Source organism: Poecilia reticulata, chromosome 21 (genome assembly GCF_904066995.2).
Source record: "Poecilia reticulata chromosome 21, P_reticulata-male-v2, whole genome shotgun sequence".
Lineage (NCBI taxonomy): Eukaryota > Metazoa > Chordata > Actinopteri > Cyprinodontiformes > Poeciliidae > Poecilia > Poecilia reticulata.
The window spans coordinates 1,672,838-1,698,585 of record NC_088850.1 but is presented as its reverse complement, the minus strand read 5'-3'; the positions used below and the strand labels follow the sequence as shown (position 1 = coordinate 1,698,585).

Here is a 25,748-nt window from a genome sequence, read left to right as displayed (position 1 = left end):
GAATATATTACTGTAACCCAGCATATTAGTGGAAGGCTATTTGCTATCACTAGTATTTTAGCTAGTTTGAGCTTTTTAGCTAATTGTGGCTTTTTCCTGGGTTTCTCACACTGCATGGACTATTTCTTACCTTTCTGTAAGTCTTCAGCAGTTGGCTTCAAACGCTTATGCCATTTTCACCAAAAGCGTTCATCATTGAACATTCAGCATTCACTCTTGCATTTTCATAGGAAATGCACACTTTCTAGTTCGCGTCTGAAGTCTCTTTAAAAACCATTTCAAAATTAAAATGAAAGCTGTTGAGTAGAAGCACGGTTTAGGTATTTCACTAAACACAGAAGTGTCTCCAATAACAGACAGAATCTGAGTGTGCTATTGATATAACCTTGAATAAAATGAAAAAATGACGTTTTATGTCCACATATTTATTCTTTGAAAACATATGCTTTAAAAGTGGCTTTAGAATGCAACTGTGGACTGGAAAACACAACAGTTGTCTTAAGTTTGATCTTTTCCCACTCCAGTAATAAACCATCCATCCATTTTCTTACACCCTTGTCCCTTGGTGGGTTTGGGGGGGTTGCTGCTGCCTCTCCAGCTGGCGTGCCGGGTGAGGTTACCTGGACAGGTTGCCAGTCTGTCGCAGGGCAACACAGAGACACACAACCATGCACACACACACCTAGGGACAATTTGTAGAGGTCAATTAACCTGACAGTCATGTTGTTGGACTGTGGGAGGAAACCAGAGTACCTGGAGAAAACCCACCATGCACAGGGAGAACATGGAGACTCCATGCAGGGAGACTGGGGCTGGAAATTGAACCCAGAACCTTCTTGCTGCAAGGCAGCAGCTCTACCAACTGTGCCACTGTGCAGCCCAGTAATAAACCAATAAATGAGAATTTTACACCTGTTCTAAGGAAAGTTCCAGGAAATCCAAAAGCGAGGCACTTAGAAACACACATGTACGCACACACACACACACACACACACACACACACACACACACACACACACACACACACACACACACACACACACACACACACACACACACAGAGAAATAATTGTTTCATAATTACAAAAAAGAAAATTATAGCCTACTTTCTTGAGGACAGTATATTATATAATCCAAAAACTGTAGCAAAAAAAAATCTGTTTATACAAGGAAGTCAGAAGTTGAATAGGAAAATAAATACTTCAATAAAAAAAATATAAAATATGAACATTTGATGTGCTGCATTCAAGTCTTGACAATATCTGAAAGTCAATTTTTGGCAGGTTTTATGCAAACAAATTTATTTGACTAGCACCATTCGAGCAATGACCCAAATCCACAGATTTTGAAACAAAATTCAGATACATGCAAAATTCAAAAAGAGAAGCGGTTAGGTCATTTTTTTAAAAAGTTTTTTTTCCTCTATACTGAAAAGCAGCAGAAAACAATCATGTTTTAAAGAAGTCAACCAGACGCTAGTTCCAGAGCTCAGGACCAGACATTAAACTTTACTTATTCAGTTCCGAGTAAAAATGTCTCTAAATTACTTTGACAGAAATTGTTCTTTCAAGTTTGATTTGCCAAACTAATCAGATTCAGTTTTGTGCTCATCTGATTTTGACTCTGACAATCAGATGTTTGCTCCACTAACGGCTCAAAATGTGTTTTCATGAGAAGGAAATTCACCAGCAATGTAGCAAAACAAAACAAAACTGAATCCCCAGTTACATCAAAGTGTCTTTATTGAAGAGAGGAAACAACAAAATCTAACAGCCATTTCCTGTTTCGCCCTTCTTGACCCTATTGATGAATCTCACCACCGGTTTTTCTGTGGAGAAATTATTAATATTTTACATCTTTTCCACTTTTTTTGACCTGAAGCATTAAGATACAGGATCGACTTCGATGAAGAAGACTAATTTCATCGGTCTGTTTGAGATCATCTTCCAGCCGTCGAACAATACCAGCTTATTTTCAGCCAATGAGTGTGTTTTCATTGGTGTTCAGCTCTAATGATCATCAACAGTTACATTTGCTGAACTCTTGATTTTTAAAATTTGGAATACCTGCAGATGCGTTGCATATTCAGCCGACGTAATGCGCCCAGGTCTCCATATTTACAGTGAAGATGCGTGTAAACGCAGCGATCCTGCCGTCTGCCTCCATGCTGAAGCTCCACAACTTTCATTTTAAACGATTCACAAATATTCCCAGGACTCAAGCTGATTTAAAAATACATTTTTAAAAGTTTAAACGAGGCACAAACATAATTTAAAGATGCAAACAATTGTCCTGCAGCGTTCAGCGCGTTGGATAAGATAAACCTTTCTAAGTTTCAGATATTACACATCAGGTCCGACATGAAGCCAGAGGGTCGGTTAAGATCCAGTTTGGGTTTTTTTCCTGGTTACGTCCAGTCGGACCTCTGGTGGAGAACGTTGACCCTTTACAGGACTGATCACTCAGTGATAAAGTGAACAAAGGTGACGGGAAACGCTCCCTTTCTGTTCGGCTCTCCTTCAATGTGACCAATCTGAAACACAAAGCAAACGCCGGTTACGGAAACATCATTAAGAAATCAGAAGAAAAGCAAAACTAGCAAGAAAAACAGTAAATGAAGACAAATAGTATAGAGTAGACTTAAAAATCATTGCTTGTAAACCTTAAAATATGTTGAAAGTGGCAAAAAATAGATAAGAAAAATTCACCGTGGTGTACCCCCAGGCTCAGTTCTTGGTTTTCTGGCATTTAGTAAATATAAATAATTTTGATAATTCTAACCAAGCTAAAATAAGTTTGTAAGAACATTGCATCTGAAGAGTAATTTCATACATTGAATGTGTTAAAGTGTTTCTTTGCTTTTCCTCAGAAACAAATCTTTAATTGACAACAGTGAAATGAGTTTAAAGACCAATGAACAAAATCAAACAAACTGAAGAGCCGCGTAGGATTCTCATTTGGATCAACCTTGTTCAGCATCTTGACATGTCAAGTTGCGGATTTTCCTCCGTTTCTTGGTGCGTTTCCTTTTCTGGACACTCACCCACCACTCGCTGTCCTCCTCCCCTTCCACCACGATCACCTCCCCTTCTTTGAATGTCAGCTCGTCTGTATTGTCGGCTGAGCAGTCATAGATGGCCTTCACCCTCTTTGGCTTTGGCTTCTACAGAACCACAGAGACCAGCCAGGACAAAGTTCACACTGAGGTTCAAACACCACAAATGATTTCACCTCTGGAAGGTCTGTGGACTCACAGAGACGGTGGTTCTGGGTTTAGGTGTAGGAGGAGCCGGACTTCCGGGAGGCGGAACACCTAGAAAGGAGAAGGAAAGGTTGTTGGTGAATTAATAGCCAAGAAAGATGAGCTAAACCCTCTAATGCTACAGGAGGTAAACTGCCTGCACACTTCATGAGATACGCCTGTTTACTAGGCCGTCTTATGACACCCGATGTGACCAAAATGAGGAATTGGAGGAATTGCCTGTTTGGCATTGCGTCAATCAGGCAATGACCCATTGAGTCAATGCCAATGATTGGCATTGACTCAATGGGTCATTGGGCCAATGACCCAATGAGTCAATGCCTCATTGGGTCATTGGGTAATTTCATCTTCCTTCCTGGTTCAAAGGAAGAGCAGGAAGTTAAGGTCTCTAAAGAGATTGAGTTCTGGGTGTTTGGGAGAACGGACGGAGGATAGACGGACAAGCCAATGTTCTGACATCCTTGGATCCTGAACAATTACTTTGAGATGTTGACCTGGTTTCATAATTCTCCACATCTGAGATCAATCAGGGTTGATCTCTGGAGACAAACCTCACAACTTCCAGGACTTAAAAGAAAGCAGATCTCTCAGGGTCTGAGTGAGTCCATACCCCAGGGGGTCTGGACTCTCTAAGGGGCGAAGCAGGACCTTGTAAATCCAAGGCTGTTGGTCTTAATGTAACTGAAAAACAAAGAGGTGTTTCATTACCTGGTTTGTTCACAGATGCAGTTCTGACTGGAGGTCTTTGAGGAGCCTGCTTCTCTAACCTGAAACCAATAAAAACAAAGTCATCACTTCCAGTCTTTACTTTTCAGCCTAGATTAATTCAAGTTCTGCCCAGTAAGACCAGTTCTGACCAGTACTGATTCTACATAAAAATGCAGACCAGAATTTAGTGGCAACAATCCTAGTACTGGTATTAGCATTTATATTCGCAGTAAACCAGAACCAGACATGGTTACAAGAGGTTTTCATCAAAGTTCTTTAATAGGCAAGTCCAAGTCCAAGTAGAGTGTCAAGTCTATGGAAAAGTCCAGGTCAAATCTAAAGCGTTTTATCCCTAGTCTCAGTCAAGTCACAAGGCTTTGACAGGCATATCGTAGTCTGGACTCAAGTCTTTGGGGGGAAGACCAAGTCGAATCTTTGTGGGCCAAGTAAAGGTCAATTCCCACATCTTTGAATAAATTACAGTCTAGTCTTACGTCCGTCTTTCCAAGTCAAGTCTCAGGTGTTTGAGAAACAACTTCAAGAAGAGTCTCTCTGCTTTTAGACCAGCTCAACATGTTCAAGTCAGTTTATTCTCTGACGTCAACTTACAATTTGCTTCAAACTAGAACCAAACAGTGGATCGTATCTCATACTTGGGTGATACGGTTCCTGGCGGTCTGCTGGGCTGGTGCCGGTCCAGAGGCGGGGTCGGAGGTTGAGGTTTGTAGTGGGGCGGCGATGTGAGCGGTGGTCCCGGTGGACGTCCAGCTGGTGGAGGAGGTATAGGAGGCAGCGGCGTGTTTTTGGCTGACACGTTCTTTGCATCGAACCTGCCGGATCTCCTAAATGAAGGAGGAGCAACTGGAGGAGGAGGAGGGACAACTGGGAGCACTGGGAGAGGAACATGGAACAGGTCAAATTTCTCTTCATTTGCTTGAATCAAAGATGGTGAACACAACTGACGAGAGACTCACCATACATGGAGGAGTTTGAATCAGAGTTCGGAGGGTTAGAGGGGTCAGAGGATGAACGCTGTCTTCCTACTGTTTCTACTGCAGCCGGTTTACCGACACCCGGTCCTCGGTGCGGGCCCCTGGGGGGCAGCGGCGGGGTCGGCCCCAGCGGCGGCAGGGCCCCCTCCATCATTGTGCCGTATGTCTCATTGCTGATCATAGAGCTTGGGATGGGAGGCCTTTGCTTGGCTTTGAAAGCGATGTCATGCGCCAATGCCGAAAGGTTGGACTGCATGGCGCCGGGAACGATGCAGCTGACCGGACGGTCGTCACGTCGGGGTGTTTTCAGGATGGGCTGCAAACAAATCCCAAAGGGCGTTAACATCCTGAATCCCGAACAGGAGACTCCGGCGGCGTGTTAAGATGGCCGACCTTGTCCTCCAACTCGTCCTCGCTCTCATCCAGCTCATCGTGTTGGAGACGCCACTCGTACTCGACGTGAACGTGGACGTTAAACTTCCCCGTCTGAGCCTCAGTCAGCTGGAATACGAAGCGTGATGAGATGTAAATGAGACATTACCCAGAATGCTCGAGAAAAATCTACATAAAAATAAGACAGATCTGATATTTCTGTATGAACTCCTGAGAGTCAGTAATGACTTGGTGCTGTTCAGGAAAATCATGACACCAAGATGTTGGTCTGATACCAAGCAAACCAATGGACTGGTTTGCTTCTTGTTTATCACTTTTAAGACTGTTTTCCAAATAAATTTCAATTCAAGTCCTTTAGTACCTCTTAAAGGGGCAGTTTCAGTTACATCAATCAGATTTTAGTGAAATTTAAGTTGCAAAACTTTCAATTCTGCAGAGTTTTACAAAATCATCAAAGTCCGAAACACTACTGGACAACCATAATATCTGGAAAATATGATTACCGGGAAGTTTCACATATAATGTGGAAAGACTGATTCATTTTAGATAATTTTTAACTGAGAAAATTTAAATTTGAAATAAAAAAAAAGGTTTTTAATTTGCCGCCACAACTTTAAAACAGAATGCAGACCAAGTTGGATTCCTAGCAGGATCCTGAGCCGACCTTTGGGAACCAGGATGTAAAACCAGTATATAATTTGTTGAACCAGTAAAATCTCACCAGCTCTTTGCACTGAGAGTGTCCCAGGCGTTTAGCGATGTCCAGAGGCGTTTCTCCTGCTTCGTTTGCTGTGGAGACACATTCAGTCGTTCATTTAGAATCAATTTTTCGGTTTATTCTGACAGGAATCATCAGCTACAAGCAGCTTTGATTCCTCTGTTTGTAATAAGACATGAGCTCCAGTGAAAAACGGTTTTGTGTAACTTTTCAGAGCCTCTAAAAACCCTGAAAGATTCGCTCTAGCACTGGTTTTCTTGTTGCAGACTTGAGTCTGTCTTTCAAAATTAATCAGAAAATAACTTTTCATTTAGATTTTAACACCAGAAAAAAGCATTTATGAAACAAAACTTTTAAATAAGCAAATTACGGTACACAGTAAATAAAGTCAAAGTTCATAAGAAACATTTCTACACGATAATTGCAGCGTTTTGGGAAAACATAAATATATAAGAATAAACCTTTTGTCTTTAAGACATGTTAACAAGAGGAAAGCAACAAATTAGTTTATTGTGAACAATATGTGAACTGAAATCACAAAAAGATGAAAACCTTACAATTTTAAAGGAATTTCATGCATTTTTCTGCTTTTTAAATCCATTTTTTATTATGTTTAAAATGAGCAAATGATGATATTTATGTGGAACGAGAACATTCACAGTTTCTCTGACTTTCTGATCATCACATTCTGACTGAGTTGCTGTTTTTCAGCTTCTTTCTGCTCCTGCTTTTAAGAAAGGATGAACATTTTGATGCAAAGTGATGCATCTGTCTCTTTACTGCAGCTTTCGGCCAACTGATTAGACTAAACCAATGAAGCCTCTCAGCTCAAAACCTGAAGCTGCAAAGTTTGTAAACCAGAAATGACTCCTGAAGTTGATTCCTCCACATTTCCATAAGCAGAAGTCATATTTTCAGTTTGATAAACAGTAAAATGAGCCGTTTGAGTCTTACTGATGGAAACTGAAGCTTTCCCCCTGAGCAGCAGCTTCAGACACTCGCTGTTTCCCGTCAGGCAGCAGTAGTGCAGCGCTGTGCTTCCTCTGGCCGTCTGCTTGTCCAGGTTGCCACTGAAACACAGTCAGAGAGGTCAGAGGTCACGGACGCAGCCGAGAGGGTCCGTCAGTCGGCCAGCTGTTACCTGTTCTGAGCGAGGAAGTCGACGATGTGGAGAGAGTTTCTGTCCACCACTCTGACGGCCAGGTGGAGCACCGTCTCTCCGTTTTCCTGACGGACACAAACACAGCAGTGAAACACACAGAAAACAATACGCTGCATTTTAACAACATAGTAACAATACGCTGCATTTTAACAACATAGTAACAATACGCTGCATTTTAACAACATAGTAACAATACGCTGCATTTTAACAACACACAGTAACAATACGCTGCATTTTAACAACACAGAGTAACAATACGCTGCATTTTAACAACACACAGTAACAATACGCTGCATTTTAACAACACAGAGTAACAATACGCTGCATTTGAACAACACAGAGTAACAATACGCTGCATTTCAACAACACAGAGTAACAATACGCTGCATTTTAACAACACAGAGTAACAATACGCTGCATTTTAACAACACAGAGTAACAATACGCTGCATTTTAACAACACAGAGTAACAATACGCTGCATTTTAACAACACAGAGTAACAATACGCTGCATTTTAACAACACAGAGTAACAATACGCTGCATTTTAACAACACAGAGTAACAATACGCTGCATTTTAACAACACACAGTAACAATACGCTGCATTTTAACAACACACAGTAACAATACGCTGCATTTTAACAACACAGAGTAACAATACGCTGCATTTTAACAACACAGAGTAACAATACGCTGCATTTTAACAACACAGAGTAACAATATGCTGCATTTCAACAACACAGAGTAACAATACGCTGCATTTCAACAACACAGAGTAACAATACGCTGCATTTTAACAACACAGAGTAACAATACGCTGCATTTCAACAACACAGAGTAACAATATGCTGCATTTTAACAACACAGAGTAACAATACGCTGCATTTCAACAACACAGAGTAACAATACGCTGCATTTTAACAACACAAAGTAACAATATGCTGCATTTCAACAACACAGAGTAACAATATGCTGCATTTTAACAACACAGAGTAACAATATGCTGCATTTTAACAACACAGAGTAACAATATGCTGCATTTCAACAACACAGAGTAACAATATGCTGCATTTTAACAACAACAGAGTAACAATACGCTGCATTTTAACAACACAGAGTAACAATACGCTGCATTTTAACAACACAGAGTAACAATATGCTGCATTTTAACAACACATAGTAACGATACGCTGCATTTCAACAACACAGAGTAACAATATGCTGCATTTTAACAACACAGAGTAACAATATGCTGCATTTTAACAACACAGAGTAACAATATGCTGCATTTTAACAACACAGAGTAACAATATGCTGCATTTTAACAACACAGAGTAACAATATGCTGCATTTTAACAACACAGAGTAACAATATGCTGCATTTTAACAACACAGAGTAACAATATGCTGCATTTTAACAACACAGAGTAACAATATGCTGCATTTTAACAACACAGAGTAACAATATGCTGCATTTTAACAACACATAGTAACGATACGCTGCATTTCAACAACACAGAGTAACAATATGCTGCATTTTAACAACACAGAGTAACAATATGCTGCATTTTAACAACACAGAGTAACAATATGCTGCATTTCAACAACACAGAGTAACAATACGCTGCATTTTAACAACACAGAGTAACAATATGCTGCATTTCAACAACACAGAGTAACAATATGCTGCATTTTAACAACAACAGAGTAACAATATGCTGCATTTTAACAACACAGAGTAACAATATGCTGCATTTTAACAACACAGAGTAACAATATGCTGCATTTCAACAACACAGAGTAACAATACGCTGCATTTTAACAACACAGAGTAACAATATGCTGCATTTTAACAACAACAGAGTAACAATATGCTGCATTTTAACAACAACAGAGTAACAATACGCTGCATTTCAACAACACATAGTAACAATACGCTGCATTTTAACAACACAGAGTAACAATATGCTGCATTTCAACAACATAGTAACAATATGCTGCATTTTAACAACACAGAGTAACAATATGCTGCATTTTAACAACACAGAGTAACAATACGCTGCATTTTAACAACACAGAGTAACAATATGCTGCATTTTAACAACAACAGAGTAACAATATGCTGCATTTTAACAACACAGAGTAACAATATGCTGCATTTTAACAACACAGAGTAACAATATGCTGCATTTTAACAACACAGAGTAACAATATGCTGCATTTCAACAACACAGAGTAACAATACGCTGCATTTTAACAACACAGAGTAACAATATGCTGCATTTTAACAACAACAGAGTAACAATATGCTGCATTTTAACAACACAGAGTAACAATACGCTGCATTTTAACAACACATAGTAACAATATGCTGCATTTCAACAACACAGAGTAACAATATGCTGCATTTTAACAACAACAGAGTAACAATATGCTGCATTTTAACAACACAGAGTAACAATACGCTGCATTTTAACAACACATAGTAACAATATGCTGCATTTCAACAACACATAGTAACAATATGCTGCATTTTAACAACACAGAGTAACAATATGCTGCATTTTAACAACACAGAGTAACAATATGCTGCATTTTAACAACACAGAGTAACAATACGCTGCATTTTAACAACACATAGTAACAATATGCTGCATTTTAACAACAACAGAGTAACAATATGCTGCATTTTAACAACACAGAGTAACAATACGCTGCATTTCAACAACATAGTAACAATATGCTGCATTTTAACAACACAGAGTAACAATATGCTGCATTTTAACAACACATAGTAACAATATGCTGCATTTTAACAACACAGAGTAACAATATGCTGCATTTTAACAACACATAGTAACAATATGCTGCATTTTAATAACACATAGTAACAATATGCTGCATTTTAACAACACATAGTAACAATACGCTGCATTTCAACAACATAGTAACAATATGCTGCATTTCAACAACACATAGTAACAATACGCTGCATTTTAATAACACATAGTAACAATACGCTGCATTTTAATAACACATAGTAACAATACGCTGCATTTTAACAACACATAGTAACAATACGCTGCATTTCAACAACAGAGTAACAATACGCTGCATTTCAACAACATAGTAACAATATGCTGCATTTCAACAACACATAGTAACAATACGCTGCATTTCAACAACACATAGTAACAATACGCTGCATTTTAATAACACATAGTAACAATATGCTGCATTTTAATAACACATAGTAACAATACGCTGCATTTTAACAACACAGAGTAACAATACGCTGCATTTTAATAACACATAGTAACAATACGCTGCATTTTAATAACACATAGTAACAATACGCTGCATTTTGACAGCACAGAGTAACAATACGCTGCATTTTAACAACGCAGCAGTAAAATCAAAGCTAAGTTGTGGACTGGAAATTTGAGAAGGGTTGTGAAATCAAAACGAGTCAGAAACAGAGATGACCTGAAAACCAAATGGCCTGAAAATCAAAATCAAATGAAAACTAAGGGTATAAATATTAACTCACATATCCAATTAAAATATTTTATTTTGCCTAACTTTGTTATTATGTTAGTTATATAATTAGTTTTCAGTTTGGTCCTTAAAATACCCAAATTTCCATGTAACTTTATATTTCTTCTGTCTAGTCATTTCCATGAACTTTGTAACTAAACAGCCATCTTGTCAGGCGGTTGCTACGGAGTTTCCATGACAACGATAAACAAGCCACAAGCTCAGAACGAGCTCTCGACTTGTTCTCAACTTATAAACAATATTTAGACATTAAAGCTACTACGATCACAATTTTTGAGCAGCTCTACCCACATCTGTAGAATAGTAAGATAAATATCAGTGATATTTACTGGTATTTACTGCTGAATTAGCTAAATTAGCTCAGCTAATGTAGCTTCTAGCGAGTATCAGTTGTTCTCTGGCTGTTTGGCTAAATAGTGGCAAGTTGTGAAGACATCCTGCCCTCTGGTTAATGAGTGTGTGTTAATGAGTGTGTGTTAATGAGTGTGTGTGCTTACGTGCTCGTCGGCCTGCGGGAACGCCTCCATCAGGTCGACGCCCTCGGCGTAGACCTGGATGAGCGACAGGATGTCCCGTTTCCGGACGGCCTCGTACATCGCTTTCAGCCTGGACTTGGCGTCGGCGCTGAACTTCAGGGCGAAGCGTTTCTCCGTGTACTTCGCCGTGATGTAGTCTTTCCTCATTTGCCTGGAAAAACCCGCAGACGGCGTTAAGATCCTGCAGCTTCTCAATAGAGCCACACCAGCAGAACCTACATGTCACTTCTTGGGTCCGGCTTGGTTACGCCCTCCAGATCTGCCTCCATGATGTCATTGAAGTTGGCATTTCCCACATTCTTTGCCAGCTAAAACACAAAGAGACGATCAGCTGTGACCAGATCCGTCTCATACAGGAAATGCAGCATTTTGTTCTGAATCAGCTGATCATCTGTTGTTGAAAACAGGATTTTCAGACACTGTCAGAGCATTTTGAGGCATGAAACTTCTTCTTTTCTCCAGTTTCCTTATTTTTTTAGAACAAAATGTACCCTGTGTATCTACAGTGCTGCAAACATTTAATTCCTGATAAATTTCCCTCTTTTGTTTGACTAAACAACCTGCTGGACAATCTTCTCTATAGTTTTAACTTAAACATACCAAAGTCTGACTATTGTCTCTCTAATAGCAGAAAGAAATCATTCAAAGTGCAACTAACCCAGGAAATCAACTTTTATTTATCGATAAACTGTGTAAATCAGTTATTTAGGTTGAATCTTCATGTTTTTGTGCAAATGTTTACATTTTCATGTAGAATTGTTTAGTTCTGCAATATTTTGTGAGTATTGTTGTATTTCCTCATTTTTTAAAACTGATTCCAAAGTATAACTTCACAAGACAATCAATATTCCTCTTTTGATTTTGTCATCTTTTGTTTTTAGTTCTCATAAAATGACAACTTTATCTCCTAATATTACAACTTTATGGGAATAAAACTTTATTCTTGCATCATTTTGACTGTACTCTTGTAATAGTATGACTTTTTTCTCATAATAAAAAGAGAAAAATAAGTAAATAATCTGAATTCAAAGTCCAAATTAACAGAAGCTGCAAAACACACTTATCAAAACAAGATGGCCGCCATGATAACTACGGAAACCAAAGAAGCAGATTTTCCAAAAATTAAATCTTCAAGAGTTTGATTTGATTTCGAAGCAGAAACATTCGGAGACGTTAAACCGAGTCGGACTCACCAGCAGCTCTGATGTCCCCAAAACATCCAGCTCCAGACTCTGGATCCGGGAGTAATGGACGCCCATCTCCCGGTGGATCCCCGAACACTCGATGCAGATCAGGACGCCGAGGTTGGTGGAGAGCCACGTTGGGCCTGCAGTTAGGATGAGGAATTATGAAAACGGGATGGACCCGATCCAAGTTCACTTCATCTCAATGTTTCACTGCATTATTTACTTTACAGGCTTACTGTTTCACAGAAAACATCACTGAAAAGTTCGTTTATTTCAGTAATTCAGTTTAAAAAGCGAAACTAAAATGTCATACAGATCCATTCCACACAGGATTACATATTTAAAGTGTTAAGTTAATTGATAACTGGATAAAATGACCACATCAGAACAACAGAAAAGTTAGTTGCATTTTTTTTACTTGAAGCCAAACACACCAAATTCCACAGCACATCTACATGTTAAGATTTTCATAGTCAAGCTAGCTTAGCTGAACTATTTCCCTGTCTATTAGAGTTTTAGTTAAAACTTTTTCCTGACCTTTTTTCTGGTTGTCGTAGTTTTGACAATTAGCACTGATTCCATTTTTCTTTTATATATCACACATACGTTTAAGATTTAGCTCGTCGTGTCGACAACTTGTCAGCTAAAGCCGATGCTAGTCATTGTTGGCAGTTTTTTACCCTCCAGCAGGAAACTGGGGGGCGGGATCTTACCCTGGTGAGGTCACGCTGCAACGTGTGTAAGGAAGAGTTTACTTGGCCGACCGGTGCAGACTCACTTGGAGCGCCGCAGTCGCAGCAGTCGTCGTTCCCGTTCATCCTCTTCACCTCCCCGACGATGGCCTTGGTCAGCTCCTGGACGATGTTGTTCTCCCCTTCGTTCTGGTCGCCTTTGAAGGCCATGTTCAGAGCCTCCTCCTTGCTGTTCTGCAGCACCGACACCCAGCTGAAACACACAGGTTACCGTCAGAACCAACAGCAACATGGCCGCCAACAACGCACTCCGGAGCGGGAACTTACACCTGACAGTCTGCCTCGTCTTCGGCCTGGAAGTGGTACGTTCTGTCGTCTGCAAGAGAGGAACAGACCGATGAAAACATGGGAATCGTGTCGGTCCGACGTCAGGACAGATTGGCTCTGCTGCGTACGTGAAAACAGGTCGAAGCTCTTCTTCTCGTCGGGATTCGTCTTCACCTGGCAGGTGAGCAGGTTGAGTTTGGCTGGAGGTTTGTTGGGCTTTGAACACAGAGAGACGAGACAAACTGAATTCGATGGAGCATTTACCACATCTACTACACATCCCCAAAGTCATTTCAAACGTTTTCATGAAGACATTTGTCATTTACAGTTTAGATGACCTTTGAAAATGAACCTGGTAATAATGTCCAGTAGAGACACGACACAGTGAAACCTCAATGAACACAGGGAGTTGTTGCCGTTGAACGCAGCACCTCTTTCAACGTTTCTTCAGTTGTTGCCATTGAACGCAGCACGTCTTTCAACGTTTCTTCAGTTGTTGCCATTGAACGCAGCACGTCTTTCAACGTTTCGTCAGTTGTTGCCATTGAACGTAGCACGTCTTTCAACGTTTCTTCAGTTGTTGCCAATGAACGCAGCACGTCTTTCAACGTTTCTTCAGTTGTTGCCAATGAACGCAGCACGTCTTTCAACGTTTCTTCAGTTGTTGCCGTTGAACGCAGCACGTCTTTCAACGTTTCTTCAGTTGTTGCCATTGAACGCAGCACGTCTTTCAACGTTTCTTCAGTTGTTGCCGTTGAACGCAGCACGTCTTTCAACGTTTCTTCAGTTGTTTCCATTGAACGCAGCACGTCTTTCAACGTTTCTTCAGTTGTTGCCGTTGAACGCAGCACGTCTTTCAACGTTTCTTCAGTTGTTGCCATTGAACGCAGCACGTCTTTCAACGTTTCTTCAGTTGTTTCCATTGAACGCAGCACGTCTTTCAACGTTTCTTCAGTTGTTGCCATTGAACGCAGCACGTCTTTCAACGTTTCTTCAGTTGTTGCCATTGAACGCAGCACGTCTTTCAACGTTTCTTCAGTTGTTTCCATTGAACGCAGCACGTCTTTCAACGTTTCTTCAGTTGTTGCCATTGAACGCAGCACGTCTTTCAACGTTTCTTCAGTTGTTGCCATTGAACGCAGCACGTCTTTCAACGTTTCTTCAGTTGTTTCCGTTGAACGCAGCACGTCTTTCAACGTTTCTTCAGTTGTTGCCATTGAACGCAGCACGTCTTTCAACGTTTCCTCAGTTGTTTCCATTGAACGCAGCACGTCTTTCAACGTTTCTTCAGTTGTTGCCATTGAACGCAGCACGTCTTTCAACGTTTCCTCAGTTGTTGCCATTGAACGCAGCACGTCTTTCAACGTTTCCTCAGTTGTTGCCATTGAACGCAGCACGTCTTTCAACGTTTCTTCAGTTGTTGCCATTGAACGCAGCACGTCTTTCAACGTTTCTTCAGTTGTTGCCATTGAACGCAGCACGTCTTTCAACGTTTCTTCAGTTGTTTCCCTTGAACGCAGCACGTCTTTCAACGTTTCTTCAGTTGTTGCCGTTGAACGCAGCACGTCTTTCAACGTTTCTTCAGTTGTTGCCGTTGAACGCAGCACGTCTTTCAACGTTTCTTCAGTTGTTGCCATTGAACGCAGCACGTCTTTCAACGTTTCTTCAGTTGTTGCCGTTGAACGCAGCACGTCTTTCAACGTTTCTTCAGTTGTTGCCATTGAACGCAGCACGTCTTTCAACGTTTCCTCAGTTGTTGCTATTGAACGCAGCACGACTTTCAACGTTTCCTCAGTTGTTGCCGTTGAACGCAGCACGTCTTTCAACGTTTCTTCAGTTGTTGCCGTTGAACGCAGCACGTCTTTCAACGTTTCTTCAGTCGTTTCCCTTGAACGCAGCACGTCTTTCAACGTTTCTTCAGTTGTTTCCCTTGAACGCAGCACGTCTTTCAATGTTTCTTCAGTTGTTGCCATTGAACGCAGCACGTCTTTCAACGTTTCTTCAGTTGTTGCCATTGAACGCAGCACGTCTTTCAACGTTTCTTCAGTTGTTGCCGTTGAACGCAGCACGTCTTTCAATGTTTCTTCAGTTGTTGCCGTTGAACGCAGCACGTCTTTCAACGTTTCTTCAGTTGTTGCCTTTGAACGCAGCACGTCTTTCAACGTTTCTTCAGTTGTTGCCGTTGAACGCAGCACGTCTTTCAACGTTTCTTCAGTTGTTGCCATTGAACGCAGCACGTCTTTCAACGTTTCTTCAGTTGTTGCCATTGAACGCAGCACGTCTTTCAACGTTTCTTCAGTTGTTGCCATTGAACGCAGCACGTCTTTCAACGTTTCTTCAGTTGTTGCCGTTGAACGCAGCACGTCTTTCAACGTTTCTTCAGTTGTTGCCGTTGAACGCAGCACGTCTTTCAATGTTTCTTCAGTTGTTGCCATTGAACGCAGCACGTCTTTCAACGTTTCTTGAGTTGTTGCCATTGAACGCAGCACGTCTTTCAACGTTTCTTCAACAGTCCAACAACTTCGTGAGGTGAAAAAATAAAGGTTTGATGCACATGAAACCATAAATGTGTAATAGAAAATATTCCTTCCAGGTAGGGCTGGACGACATGCATGAAAGAATTAAAACGACAGAAATGCTTCATACACATCAATAATTGTTGATGTTGATGATTATTGATTAGTTTTCTTGTTTTAAATGTCTGAAATTTTGGGTGTTTAATCCACAGTTTTCTCTCCAGGCCGTTTTTTTAAAATTTTTAAGCAGTTCTGAGGATGGGAGGGGAAACGTAAAACTGCTGCTGCGCCAGTTACTCAGCGGGTTGTTGCTAAGCAACCGAAGTGTGAGTGAGTTAGTCGTTTCCACCAGTCTTCCTCATCAGAGGCTGAGCAGCTAACGCTCCTCTGCCTACGACTCCCAGAATGCCGTGCGGTTCTGGAATGAAGGTCAGTGAATATTCTGATGTTTTATCTATTGATATCGATCATGTATCTGTTGTGATATTATTGATTTATTGTCCAGTAAACTGCGGCGCAGCGACCCAGACTCGGTCCTCCCTGCCCAAACGCCTCTAACCAGTGTTGGATTTAAGTCCAAACTTTTCCCACCCTCTTCTCTTTTATCCATTTCTTTATGCTTTTTCTTCTGCTCCTTTTTCTCCTCCTTTTCCGATAGCTCTGTCCTGATTGGCCCCTTGACTCCTCAGGTAAAAACTTCAAAATAAAAGGAGGAAGACGAAAAAGGAATAATAAATATAAACCCAAATAAAAGATCTTGATACTGAAAATCCAGGGGGAGCCTTCTGATTGGACATGCAGGCAGGAGGGCGGGAGCTTTTCATGCAGGACAACCAATGAGAAGAGAGCTCTTACCGTGCCGTGGGAGATCGTCAGGAGGCCTTTGTTGACGGAGCATTTTCTCTTCTGCCACACCTTTCTCAACCTGAGGAGGCAAAAACAACCTTCAGTTTCAGATGTTGGTTAGATGCTAAATACAGATAAAAAGCTGAAATCAGATTTTGGACGGAGAGCAGTCCTGCAATGAAAGGAAGTCAGTTCTCCAAAAGCAACATAAGACGGGCTCCAGGGACAGAAAGCTTCAGGGACAGTGTTCGATTGAGACATTTAAAAGAAAAACAGGGAGCTCCCTTTTACTGTTTTCAATTTAATTGTAAATACATTTAAAAACTTTTTTCTACTATATAGAAAATTCTAAAAAAACAAAACATTAATATTCTGGTTGTAAGGTGACAAAATGTGGAATCACTTCTACAAAAAACAAAAATAAAAATGTAAAATGTAAAAGATGCGGCCCGGTTCTGCTAAGCAGCTCCAGCCTCCATCTTTTCCTGTGGGATTCTGGGACTTGGAGTTCTCTCACCCCTCGCTCTTCTTGTAAAGGAATCCAGAGTATTCGGTGCCGTGAGCTTTGTTTCCTTGAAGCTGATGGAGGTTGTAACCTATGCTCTGCTTCGCCTGAAGTTCCTGAGGTTCAAACAAGCTTCATCAATGACCACGTAAAATATAAACAGTCTGTGAAAATTTATTCTGCTTTTGCTTTTTTGTCTCACTGAAATCATTCAGATCACCAGAAAAAGTTACATAAAAGTCAAAGATGAATTGAGCAAACACAAATTTTTGGGTAAATTCAACCAAAACGAATGTGTTAGCCTAGCATTAGCCTAACGTTAGCCTAGCATTAGCCTAACGTTAGCCTAGCATTAGCCTAACGTTAGCCTAGCATTAGCCTAACGTTAGCCTAGCATAATAAATAGCTCATGGTTTTTCACCAGAGACTAGAAAAATCCACTCCATTTGTGTTTACATGTCGCGGTGAAGGACGTTGCGCTCAGCGTCTTCTTCAGAGGTTTCTGTGTCATTCTGGGTGCAGCGCCCCCACAGGTGAGGAGGGGAACAGCTTTTTAATTTCTCTGGACCATTTGAATCAGTGAGAAAGAACCACAGCAGCTGGAAATATAACAAAAGATGCAATTTTGATCCCCAATCGAACTGAATCTGCTGAACTATCAGGCGTAAAAATAATCTCGATTGTTCTTGAACTGTTTTAGATCAGGTCCTGGTGCGTTGCTTTTAGAGATCTTTTAGCCTACTTCGTGCTGCCAGACAGCATCTGTTTAAGTTTTTTCTTGCTTCTACGGGTCAAACAGTAACCAGACTTTTTCCACTTCATCAGTGAAGTTGTGTGTAGGGTTTCTTTTTGATCCTTAATGATCTCAATCATTAACGTGAGACAAAAAAAAGCAAAACCAGAAAAAATGCGAAACAGAGAAAATCTGAATAATGCGACAAAAACTGTTTCCACCTCCTTTTGCTCCATTTGCAGCGACGCCTTCAGGACGTCTCGGAGCTGACTCAGCTGCTTCCTCTCTCCATCCTGAGTCTGCTTGATCTGAAATAAACAGCAGAAAACGTTCAACTAAATCACATTCTGTGTAAAACCAAAAGCTTCAACACTCATCCTCACCGCGGTCAGGTCTGTGCCCATCTTCTCCACGGCTGGTTTCAGATTCTCCACAGTTTTAAGTCCGTCCTGAAAAAAACTGCATCAAGAGCAAAATGTGCTTATCCAAAAACTGAAACGGAGAAAACATTTTTGTTAACTGAAATAATAAAAACGGTAACTAAGGGGTTGTCGGAAAATTAAAGCACTCCATTTTCCTTCTGGCGACACTTACGCTTGTCCACAAAATGGCGACAGCAAAAGTTGGGAGAAAACAGCAGAGTCAGCAGGTTGTTCAACAATAACTGGATGCATTTTTTATTTTTCTGCTGACCAATTTATCTAAATATAATTACAAAACAAAACCTCTGAATTAACTACCACTATAATAATAACTAAAGCTAAACAATGTTATACTAAATAATTTGTCATTTTTCAGGCTTTCTTACTTGCACTGAGCGTGGAAGTACTTGATGAGGTTCTGGAGGAAGTCGACGCCTTTCTTCTGCTTGATCTCGTTCACCTTCAGCAGGTACTGCAGCGACAGGAGCAGAGATGAGGAAACTTAATAAACCACGCCGCTGCAGATTACTGATATTCTGGATTAAAGTACTTTAAAAAACCCGACTTCCTCCTTTCAGCGAACCGAGTTCAGATGTGATAAGAGCTGACCTCTGAAGTGGTTACACAAACTGTGACAGAATGACTCAGTTCAGAAAAACACTCCACCTGGTTCTGCTCTGTGGAAAACGCCTAACTGGGTCTAAATACTCTGATTAGATCAATTTAATATCCACAAAAAGCCCTAAGTGAACAAAAAGCACCTTTAAAATAATATTTATCCATAAAATAGAAGATATTTCTCAGTTAGCTCCTTTTATTGTTTCATAAATGACCTATAGGGGGCACTGCTGAGTACAAACCGGACAAATAACGTTGAAAATGTTTTTTATTTTAGTTTGAAGAAGAGAAATCCTTCTCCTTCAGCTTAGCTTGAGCCGCTTCACCAACGAGGATGGTTTATTTTTCCTGTTTAAAGACCAGAGAGACGTTTTTCCTCGTTTCAGAGGTCAGTGACCTAAAACCTGAGGCAAATGCAGAAGGATGACGTGTAGCGTAGCAAATCTGGTGAGCGGTGACCAAAGGTACCATACGTAAAGGGCAGCCAGTCTCTGGAACTAGAAAGTCCAGACGGGACCGGACCACCGGCTGAATTTTGGGTCTCAGATAAACGTTCTTCAATAATCTCCTTTCTGGGAATAAAATGCTGCTTTTCGTCAGACTAACTGTCATCTTCAGTGTTTTTTTAATAGATTTAACTGCAGAAATGGTGTCATAATTAACACTTCATGACTGGGTTCATGAAGTGAACCCAGTCATGAAGTTGGGTTCATCTTTCTTCCTTTAGAAAGAAAGATGAACCTTTCTTTCTAAAAGTTCATCAAGGCTGGGATCCCTCAGGGTAGCGTATTCGGTCCCCTTACGTTATTTTGTTCCTACTTTACCATTCCAGTAGATAAAACGAGCAAATTAAGGGTCTACATTTTCAGTTTTCTGTTGGGCAGAATGTTGTTCCATACTTCTTTTACAAACAAAGCAGTCAAATTAAAAAAAAACACAGCAAGTCATTCGGAAAGTGTGGAAACCTATTAGTAAAGATAATTTTACCGTAACAAAGTCTGACTTCTTTAAAGAATAAACAAGAAATTAGGGATGATTTGGACCAGTGAGTAGTTCCGTACGTCCAGCTGGTTCATCATAAGAACCACCCAGCAGTTGAGCGCTCATCAGAGGAGGATCAGGGCTTTATGTGAAGTTTCAGCGAAGACTCTGACCTCACACATCTGAAGCTGGAAAGTCCGTCTTTCTTTCTCCATATCCTCCGCGATTTCTCCGCCGCTGAACTCGGTTCGGATCATGCCATGCTGCTTGGCGTGTTCTCGCTTCTCCTTCTCAATCTTTGCTCTGCAACAGGTAAGATGTTATAAAGAATAGCTAAATACAACAAATTCTGGACGATTTGACTGAAATATTTATATTCTTACAGTTTTGTTTCGTAATCCTTCCAGGATTTGTCAAACGACTTCTTCAGGTCCTGAAAGAACGAAGCGGAGACGTCATAAACTCTCAGCAGGATGAACTTTGACCACAGAGTCACTGGAAACATTTCCTTATCATAACATAAGTTCATGTTTAGTAAAGAAAGACTCATCCACAGTCTACACAGTGCTAGAGAAATGTTAGATTAATTAGATCAGAGGCACAACACATGCTGCCTTTTAAGAAATTGTACTGCGAAGAACAATTTCTCTGATTAAACTATGAGTAAAAACACAGAATGAGGGGAATTTAGTGCTATAAATCATGTTTTTATGTAAAAGTACAATCCACAGAAAACAAGTCGAGACCAAATGTGGGGAAAAAAATAATTTAACTGATTAAAAACACAAGTTATAATTTAAGATTGGACTGGATTTAGGGAATTTAAAATCCAAAGATGGAGAACGTGTCATTTTAGACACGGTAAAACAAATGTGCAAAAACAATGTGAGGAAATAACACCTGAAACTCTTAGTTTCCTACCACTAATCAGGGATTAGGAATCTGGCAAACACATGAATGATGCAAACTCCAAAACACACAAACGCAAAAAAACAACCTGCAAACACAAAAATTACAAAAAGAAAGAAAAAAACCTGGAAGCTTAAAACCGGTGCAAACTTGCTCCTCAAAGCAGAAGTCCTCCAGACCACTAGGGGGAGTCTGGAGTAGGTAAAATTACCTACGTAAACATGCTGCTGTTCTGTAATGCTGTAAAATAAGACCAAGCAAAACACGTCTTTCTTTCTCCTGATCAACTCGTCTTTACTGAAGATCTGGTTGACTAGGTGATCGACTCCCCCTACTGGTTGGGAGTGAGTTTGCAGCGTTTTTTATTTGCCGTTTGTTCGATCTGCTCCATTTTATTTCCTGTCATTTGTTTTCTGCGTCTGTGTGTTTTGGAGTTTGCATCACTCATGTGTTAGCAGCGTTTGCACCTTTCCGCCATCGTAGAAAAGTCTCCCTGAAATAACCTCACGTAGATTGTTTGACACAAGAACTTTGAGTAACGTGTAACCCGTAATTAGTCAATTAGTCAGACTTTTATTTTTACGGCCCCACTTCCTGTTTTGCCCCCAAACTCTTCAACTTATTTAAAGCCCCGCCTCCAGCGCAGTTTAAAACACCACCTGTTCCACTGTGATTGTGACTGACTGGCTGTTGGCGTCTTGCTGATCATCTCTCCTTGGAAAATTCACCCAAATCTCTGAAACTGATTTGAACTATTGGTGAGTTTGCTTGTTTGATAGCAGTTTTGTTCAGCATGAAAGTTTTGCTCGATTGCTCATTGGAGCATTTTTTTATTAGAACTGTGGCAGTTGTTACCTGGGCTGTCACCGGGATTCACAGCTGATCGCAGTCTAGCATTCTCTGCTGAAAGGTAATTGATAGTTTTGTGCAAGATTTCATTACTTTTGTAATGAAATTGATTGAAAATAGGATGTAGCTACATTTAAATTGATATTGCGCAGTATATTTTCTTTTTCCTCACACTGCTCGAGTATTTTGAGTTAATTTATTTTCTCTTGATTGATATTTTGAAAGTGAACTTTGATTTCAACTTTAACCTTAAATGGATTAGTTTGAAATATGATTATTCTTTTTGTTTATCTAAATTATGGTTAAGTTAACCTGACTGAAATGTTTAGTTTAATTATTGAATTTGATATTTATTGTATTTGTGTGTTTGCACATACTTATTGTTGATAAACCGCCTAATGGGTTTTTTTTGGCCTTTTAGGTCGGGTTTTTTTTGATGGATCAGATTCTCAGATCCTCTTCTGAGCAAAGGATGGCGAGCTAAGGACAAGAACTTTGATCTTTTGAATTTATTTATTTTGAATTAATTTGACCCTCATTGTGTATTTGTAATTGTTTTTTCCCCCAATCACCAATACAAAAACACCAAAACTAAAACAGTGATTGTGTCTTCATTCACACCTCAGGCTCCTTCAAGAACCATCTTCTGATGCTGCTTTTGTAGCCGCAGTTAGCTGCGTAGCCCATAACTGTTACAAACGGAATTAAAATAAGAAACTCTGCCGCGTGTCTATTTGTGGAAACATGAAGCCGTTCAGATTTAGTGAGCTGGTGTGAAAGTGTCGAGCAGAAACTGAAACAAACCCCTTTCACTCCTTTCAGGTCTCCTTTCAGCAGACTGTCCAGAGGAAATGTGATGATGTTGTTCATGTTCTGCAGCTGCACGAACAGAAAGACGTTAAAAACCTTTTCAAGTTCTAAAATTCATCTCCTGGAGAAAACAAGGATCCTCACCAGGTTCTTCAGCAGAGCCGCCAACTCTTTGGTGAACACGGCGAACTTCAGGAAGGCGGCACTGAGTTCGCCTTCCACGTCGTTCATGTAGTTTCCTGCGAACTTCTCCAGGGATTGGACGTACTGCTCCTCGTTCTCCACATGACCTGCGATAGGAACGTCAGGAATACCAGATTACAGTGGCAAAATAAAGACAAGTTATAATCCAGACTGCAAATGATTAATGTTCCAGTTCATATTAAGCTCAAAAGCAGCTCTGAACAGCTGGTTTTCAGTCCGGATTTAAAGGCACTCAGTGTTTCGGCTGTTGTTCAGTTTTCTGGAAGTTTGCTCCAGATTTGTGGTGCGTAGAAGCTGAAAGCTGCTTCTCCTTGTTTGGTTCTGAGGATGCAGAGCAGAACCAGAACCAGAACCAGAAGACCTGAGGGGTCTGGAAGGTTGAGACGACAACAGCAGATCTTCAATGTGACGCTAAACCGTTCAGTGATTTATAAACTAACTGAAACATTTTAAAGTTTATTCTCTGACAGTAAAGAATGTGACTAAAGATAAAAGCGTTGACGAGTTTCTCTAGATCTTGCTGGGATGTTAGTCTTCAGGTGATGAAAGGCCGACTTTGTATTTGTCTTTATGTGTTTCTGAATGTCCAGGTTCATCACTACACCCAGGCGCAGTAGCGCCTCCCTAACTCCACCTTTTAGACAAACATACCAACAAACATTTTACTTTTCAGAAACACAAGCAAAGGACACAACATTCGTATTTCACCGTCTAACCCGTCCAATCTGACGTCAGGCCAGCCCTGATCAATAACATCAATAATCGCTTCTGGAGAACAAAACTTTAAAAGGTCAAAAAAAAGAAATCAACAAAATATGTTACGTTTTCTAACAAACTCAGAAATCAACAAAACACGAAATATTTTTATGACCTCAGATTCATCCAGCTGATCATTTTAAGCTAAAACAAAGAAATAATAAAAAGTCTGATCTCAGCAATAAAAACAGCCTCAGTTTAATCTATTAAACGTTAGTTTAGAAATGCAGAAAGGCGAGTTATGAAAACAGCAATGCTTTGTGTTGCACCAGACGTCCTTGTCTGGAATAACTGCGTCCGCATTAGAAATAAAAGTTCATTATTTTGGTGCTTCAACAAACAAATCTGTACCGTTCTTGAATTTAAATTTGGACTAAATCAGTGTTATGGCCGTAAATGGCCCCCGAGCCACGGTTTGACCCTCCCAAACGGAGCCAAACATCAGAGAAACCTAAAAATAAACTTTCTGTCTTCAGACATTAGAACAGATCATGAAGCTGCTGCCGGTTCTCCGACAGAAACATGTTGAGGCAGCGAGTTTGGTGCTGCGCTGGACTCCCCGCTGTGTGTGTGTGTGTGTGTGTGTGTGTGTGTGTGTGTGTGGGAGCTGGGATTCCTTCCTCGCTGCGTCGGTTTGCCAGTGGGTCGGCGTGCTGCAACAGGAAGCAGTATGAGAGGAATGCTGGGAGCTCAGACCCCACCTGCCTGGAGTCAGACCCACCCGCCCAGCACACGGCTGCAGACGAACCAAACGCACCCCACGCTCAAACCGCCGCCAGAAAACTAAGACTTTCAACTGACACAAAGAAGAAACGCCAGAGGGGAAATGAATAAATAATCCATTATAGTGATAATAAATAACAAAAAACAAAACTGGATCTTCAAATATTCTGTCACAAAGAAATAATCTCTGTCTAAAGGGCGAGTAAATAAACATAAATTAAATAATTTTATAAATAAATCATAACAGTAACAGTAAAAACTAATAATTAAAAAAAAAGCTTTTGAGCATTTCTGGCAGAAAAAATATTTCTAAAGGTAAATAAATCAATAAAATAAATACAGAAATTATAATAGTAATAAGTTTATTTATATCAACATTTTATATTAATTATTAAAATTAACAAGAAAATTTAACAAAATCTTTCATTTCTAATTGAAAGAAATTCTGTTTTTTTTGTTCTTTTAAATTTTTGGCACAAAAAATGTTGAGGCCTAAAATATTAGCAAAATTTATTTAAATAAATCACAAGAAAACTAAATGTGAGAAATAAATAAAAAGAGATAAAATGCAAAAGACAGAAAGAAATTAAAAAAAAAGTCTAAATGGCATCTTTGGCATTAAATTTACATATTTTTGTTTTTAATGAAGCCGTTTCTTTTCGCCCACATTTCCTGCCGAGTCGACAAAAATGGGATTCAGCTTTTCAAGACATTTCATCTTTCAGAAGAATAAAAACAAAGCAAACGCCTCCAAATGCAGGTCGTTAGCACCTTAACGGCTCAAATAAAACATGACCTTTGACCCTACACCCCAGAAGAGTTGAAAAGGATGAAGTTCACCATCTTCCATCCATCATAATGAGCCAAAGGAGGAAAGTTTACTCACTGAGGCCGGAGTGGTTGATGGCCTTCACCGACTTCTTGATCTTAGACAGGACGGATCTGTCCAGGTCCAGAGCCTGGAGGAAACACAACGGGGTCACAGGTCAACGCTGGTCCTGAACTTCTACACAAGCAAACAAGATTCTTGGCATTTACAACAAAACAACCGACTTCACTGAAGAGCCGAATAAACATCTCATGATCCGTTTCTGGACCAAAACGAGGCGCCGATTATAAAGTTACTGTTAAAACTTAACAACAATTTGGATTATTTAGCCTGAGAGAAAAAAGCAGCTTCATTTTTCAGTCCTATGTTATTCATTCATTTATAAATATCAGTTTGCTAACTGAATATTTAGCTTCTAGCTAAATGTTCAGTTAGCTCTAAATATTTAGCCAATATGAAACTTCACTTACTGTTAGCTTGTTACAAAGATGTAGTTTTGAGCTAAATATTTA

General features: G+C 40.1%; 1 protein-coding gene across 1 annotated transcript in view; it reads right to left on the bottom strand.

The window, feature by feature from the left end:
• Positions 1-1,724: 1,724 nt before the first annotated feature.
• asap2b (ArfGAP with SH3 domain, ankyrin repeat and PH domain 2b) overlaps positions 1,725-25,748 on the bottom strand; it is a 31,849-nt gene continuing 7,825 nt past the window's right edge. Inside the window, exons 2-27 of the mRNA XM_008397115.3 lie at positions 25,294-25,366; positions 22,869-23,014; positions 22,719-22,793; positions 20,540-20,589; positions 20,330-20,459; positions 18,944-19,029; positions 18,519-18,594; positions 18,357-18,443; positions 17,415-17,518; positions 16,907-16,976; positions 13,664-13,751; positions 13,536-13,584; positions 13,295-13,461; positions 12,523-12,656; positions 11,549-11,637; positions 11,291-11,480; positions 7,215-7,300; positions 7,028-7,143; positions 6,077-6,144; positions 5,356-5,463; positions 4,945-5,278; positions 4,624-4,861; positions 3,971-4,029; positions 3,255-3,313; positions 3,044-3,163; positions 1,725-2,533 (exon numbers count right to left, since the gene is read on the bottom strand). Of these exons, the coding sequence (XP_008395337.2) occupies positions 2,459-2,533; positions 3,044-3,163; positions 3,255-3,313; positions 3,971-4,029; positions 4,624-4,861; positions 4,945-5,278; positions 5,356-5,463; positions 6,077-6,144; positions 7,028-7,143; positions 7,215-7,300; positions 11,291-11,480; positions 11,549-11,637; positions 12,523-12,656; positions 13,295-13,461; positions 13,536-13,584; positions 13,664-13,751; positions 16,907-16,976; positions 17,415-17,518; positions 18,357-18,443; positions 18,519-18,594; positions 18,944-19,029; positions 20,330-20,459; positions 20,540-20,589; positions 22,719-22,793; positions 22,869-23,014; positions 25,294-25,366 (2,877 nt within the window). The 3' untranslated portion in view covers positions 1,725-2,458. The remainder of the gene's footprint in view (positions 2,534-3,043; positions 3,164-3,254; positions 3,314-3,970; positions 4,030-4,623; positions 4,862-4,944; positions 5,279-5,355; positions 5,464-6,076; positions 6,145-7,027; positions 7,144-7,214; positions 7,301-11,290; positions 11,481-11,548; positions 11,638-12,522; positions 12,657-13,294; positions 13,462-13,535; positions 13,585-13,663; positions 13,752-16,906; positions 16,977-17,414; positions 17,519-18,356; positions 18,444-18,518; positions 18,595-18,943; positions 19,030-20,329; positions 20,460-20,539; positions 20,590-22,718; positions 22,794-22,868; positions 23,015-25,293; positions 25,367-25,748) is intronic.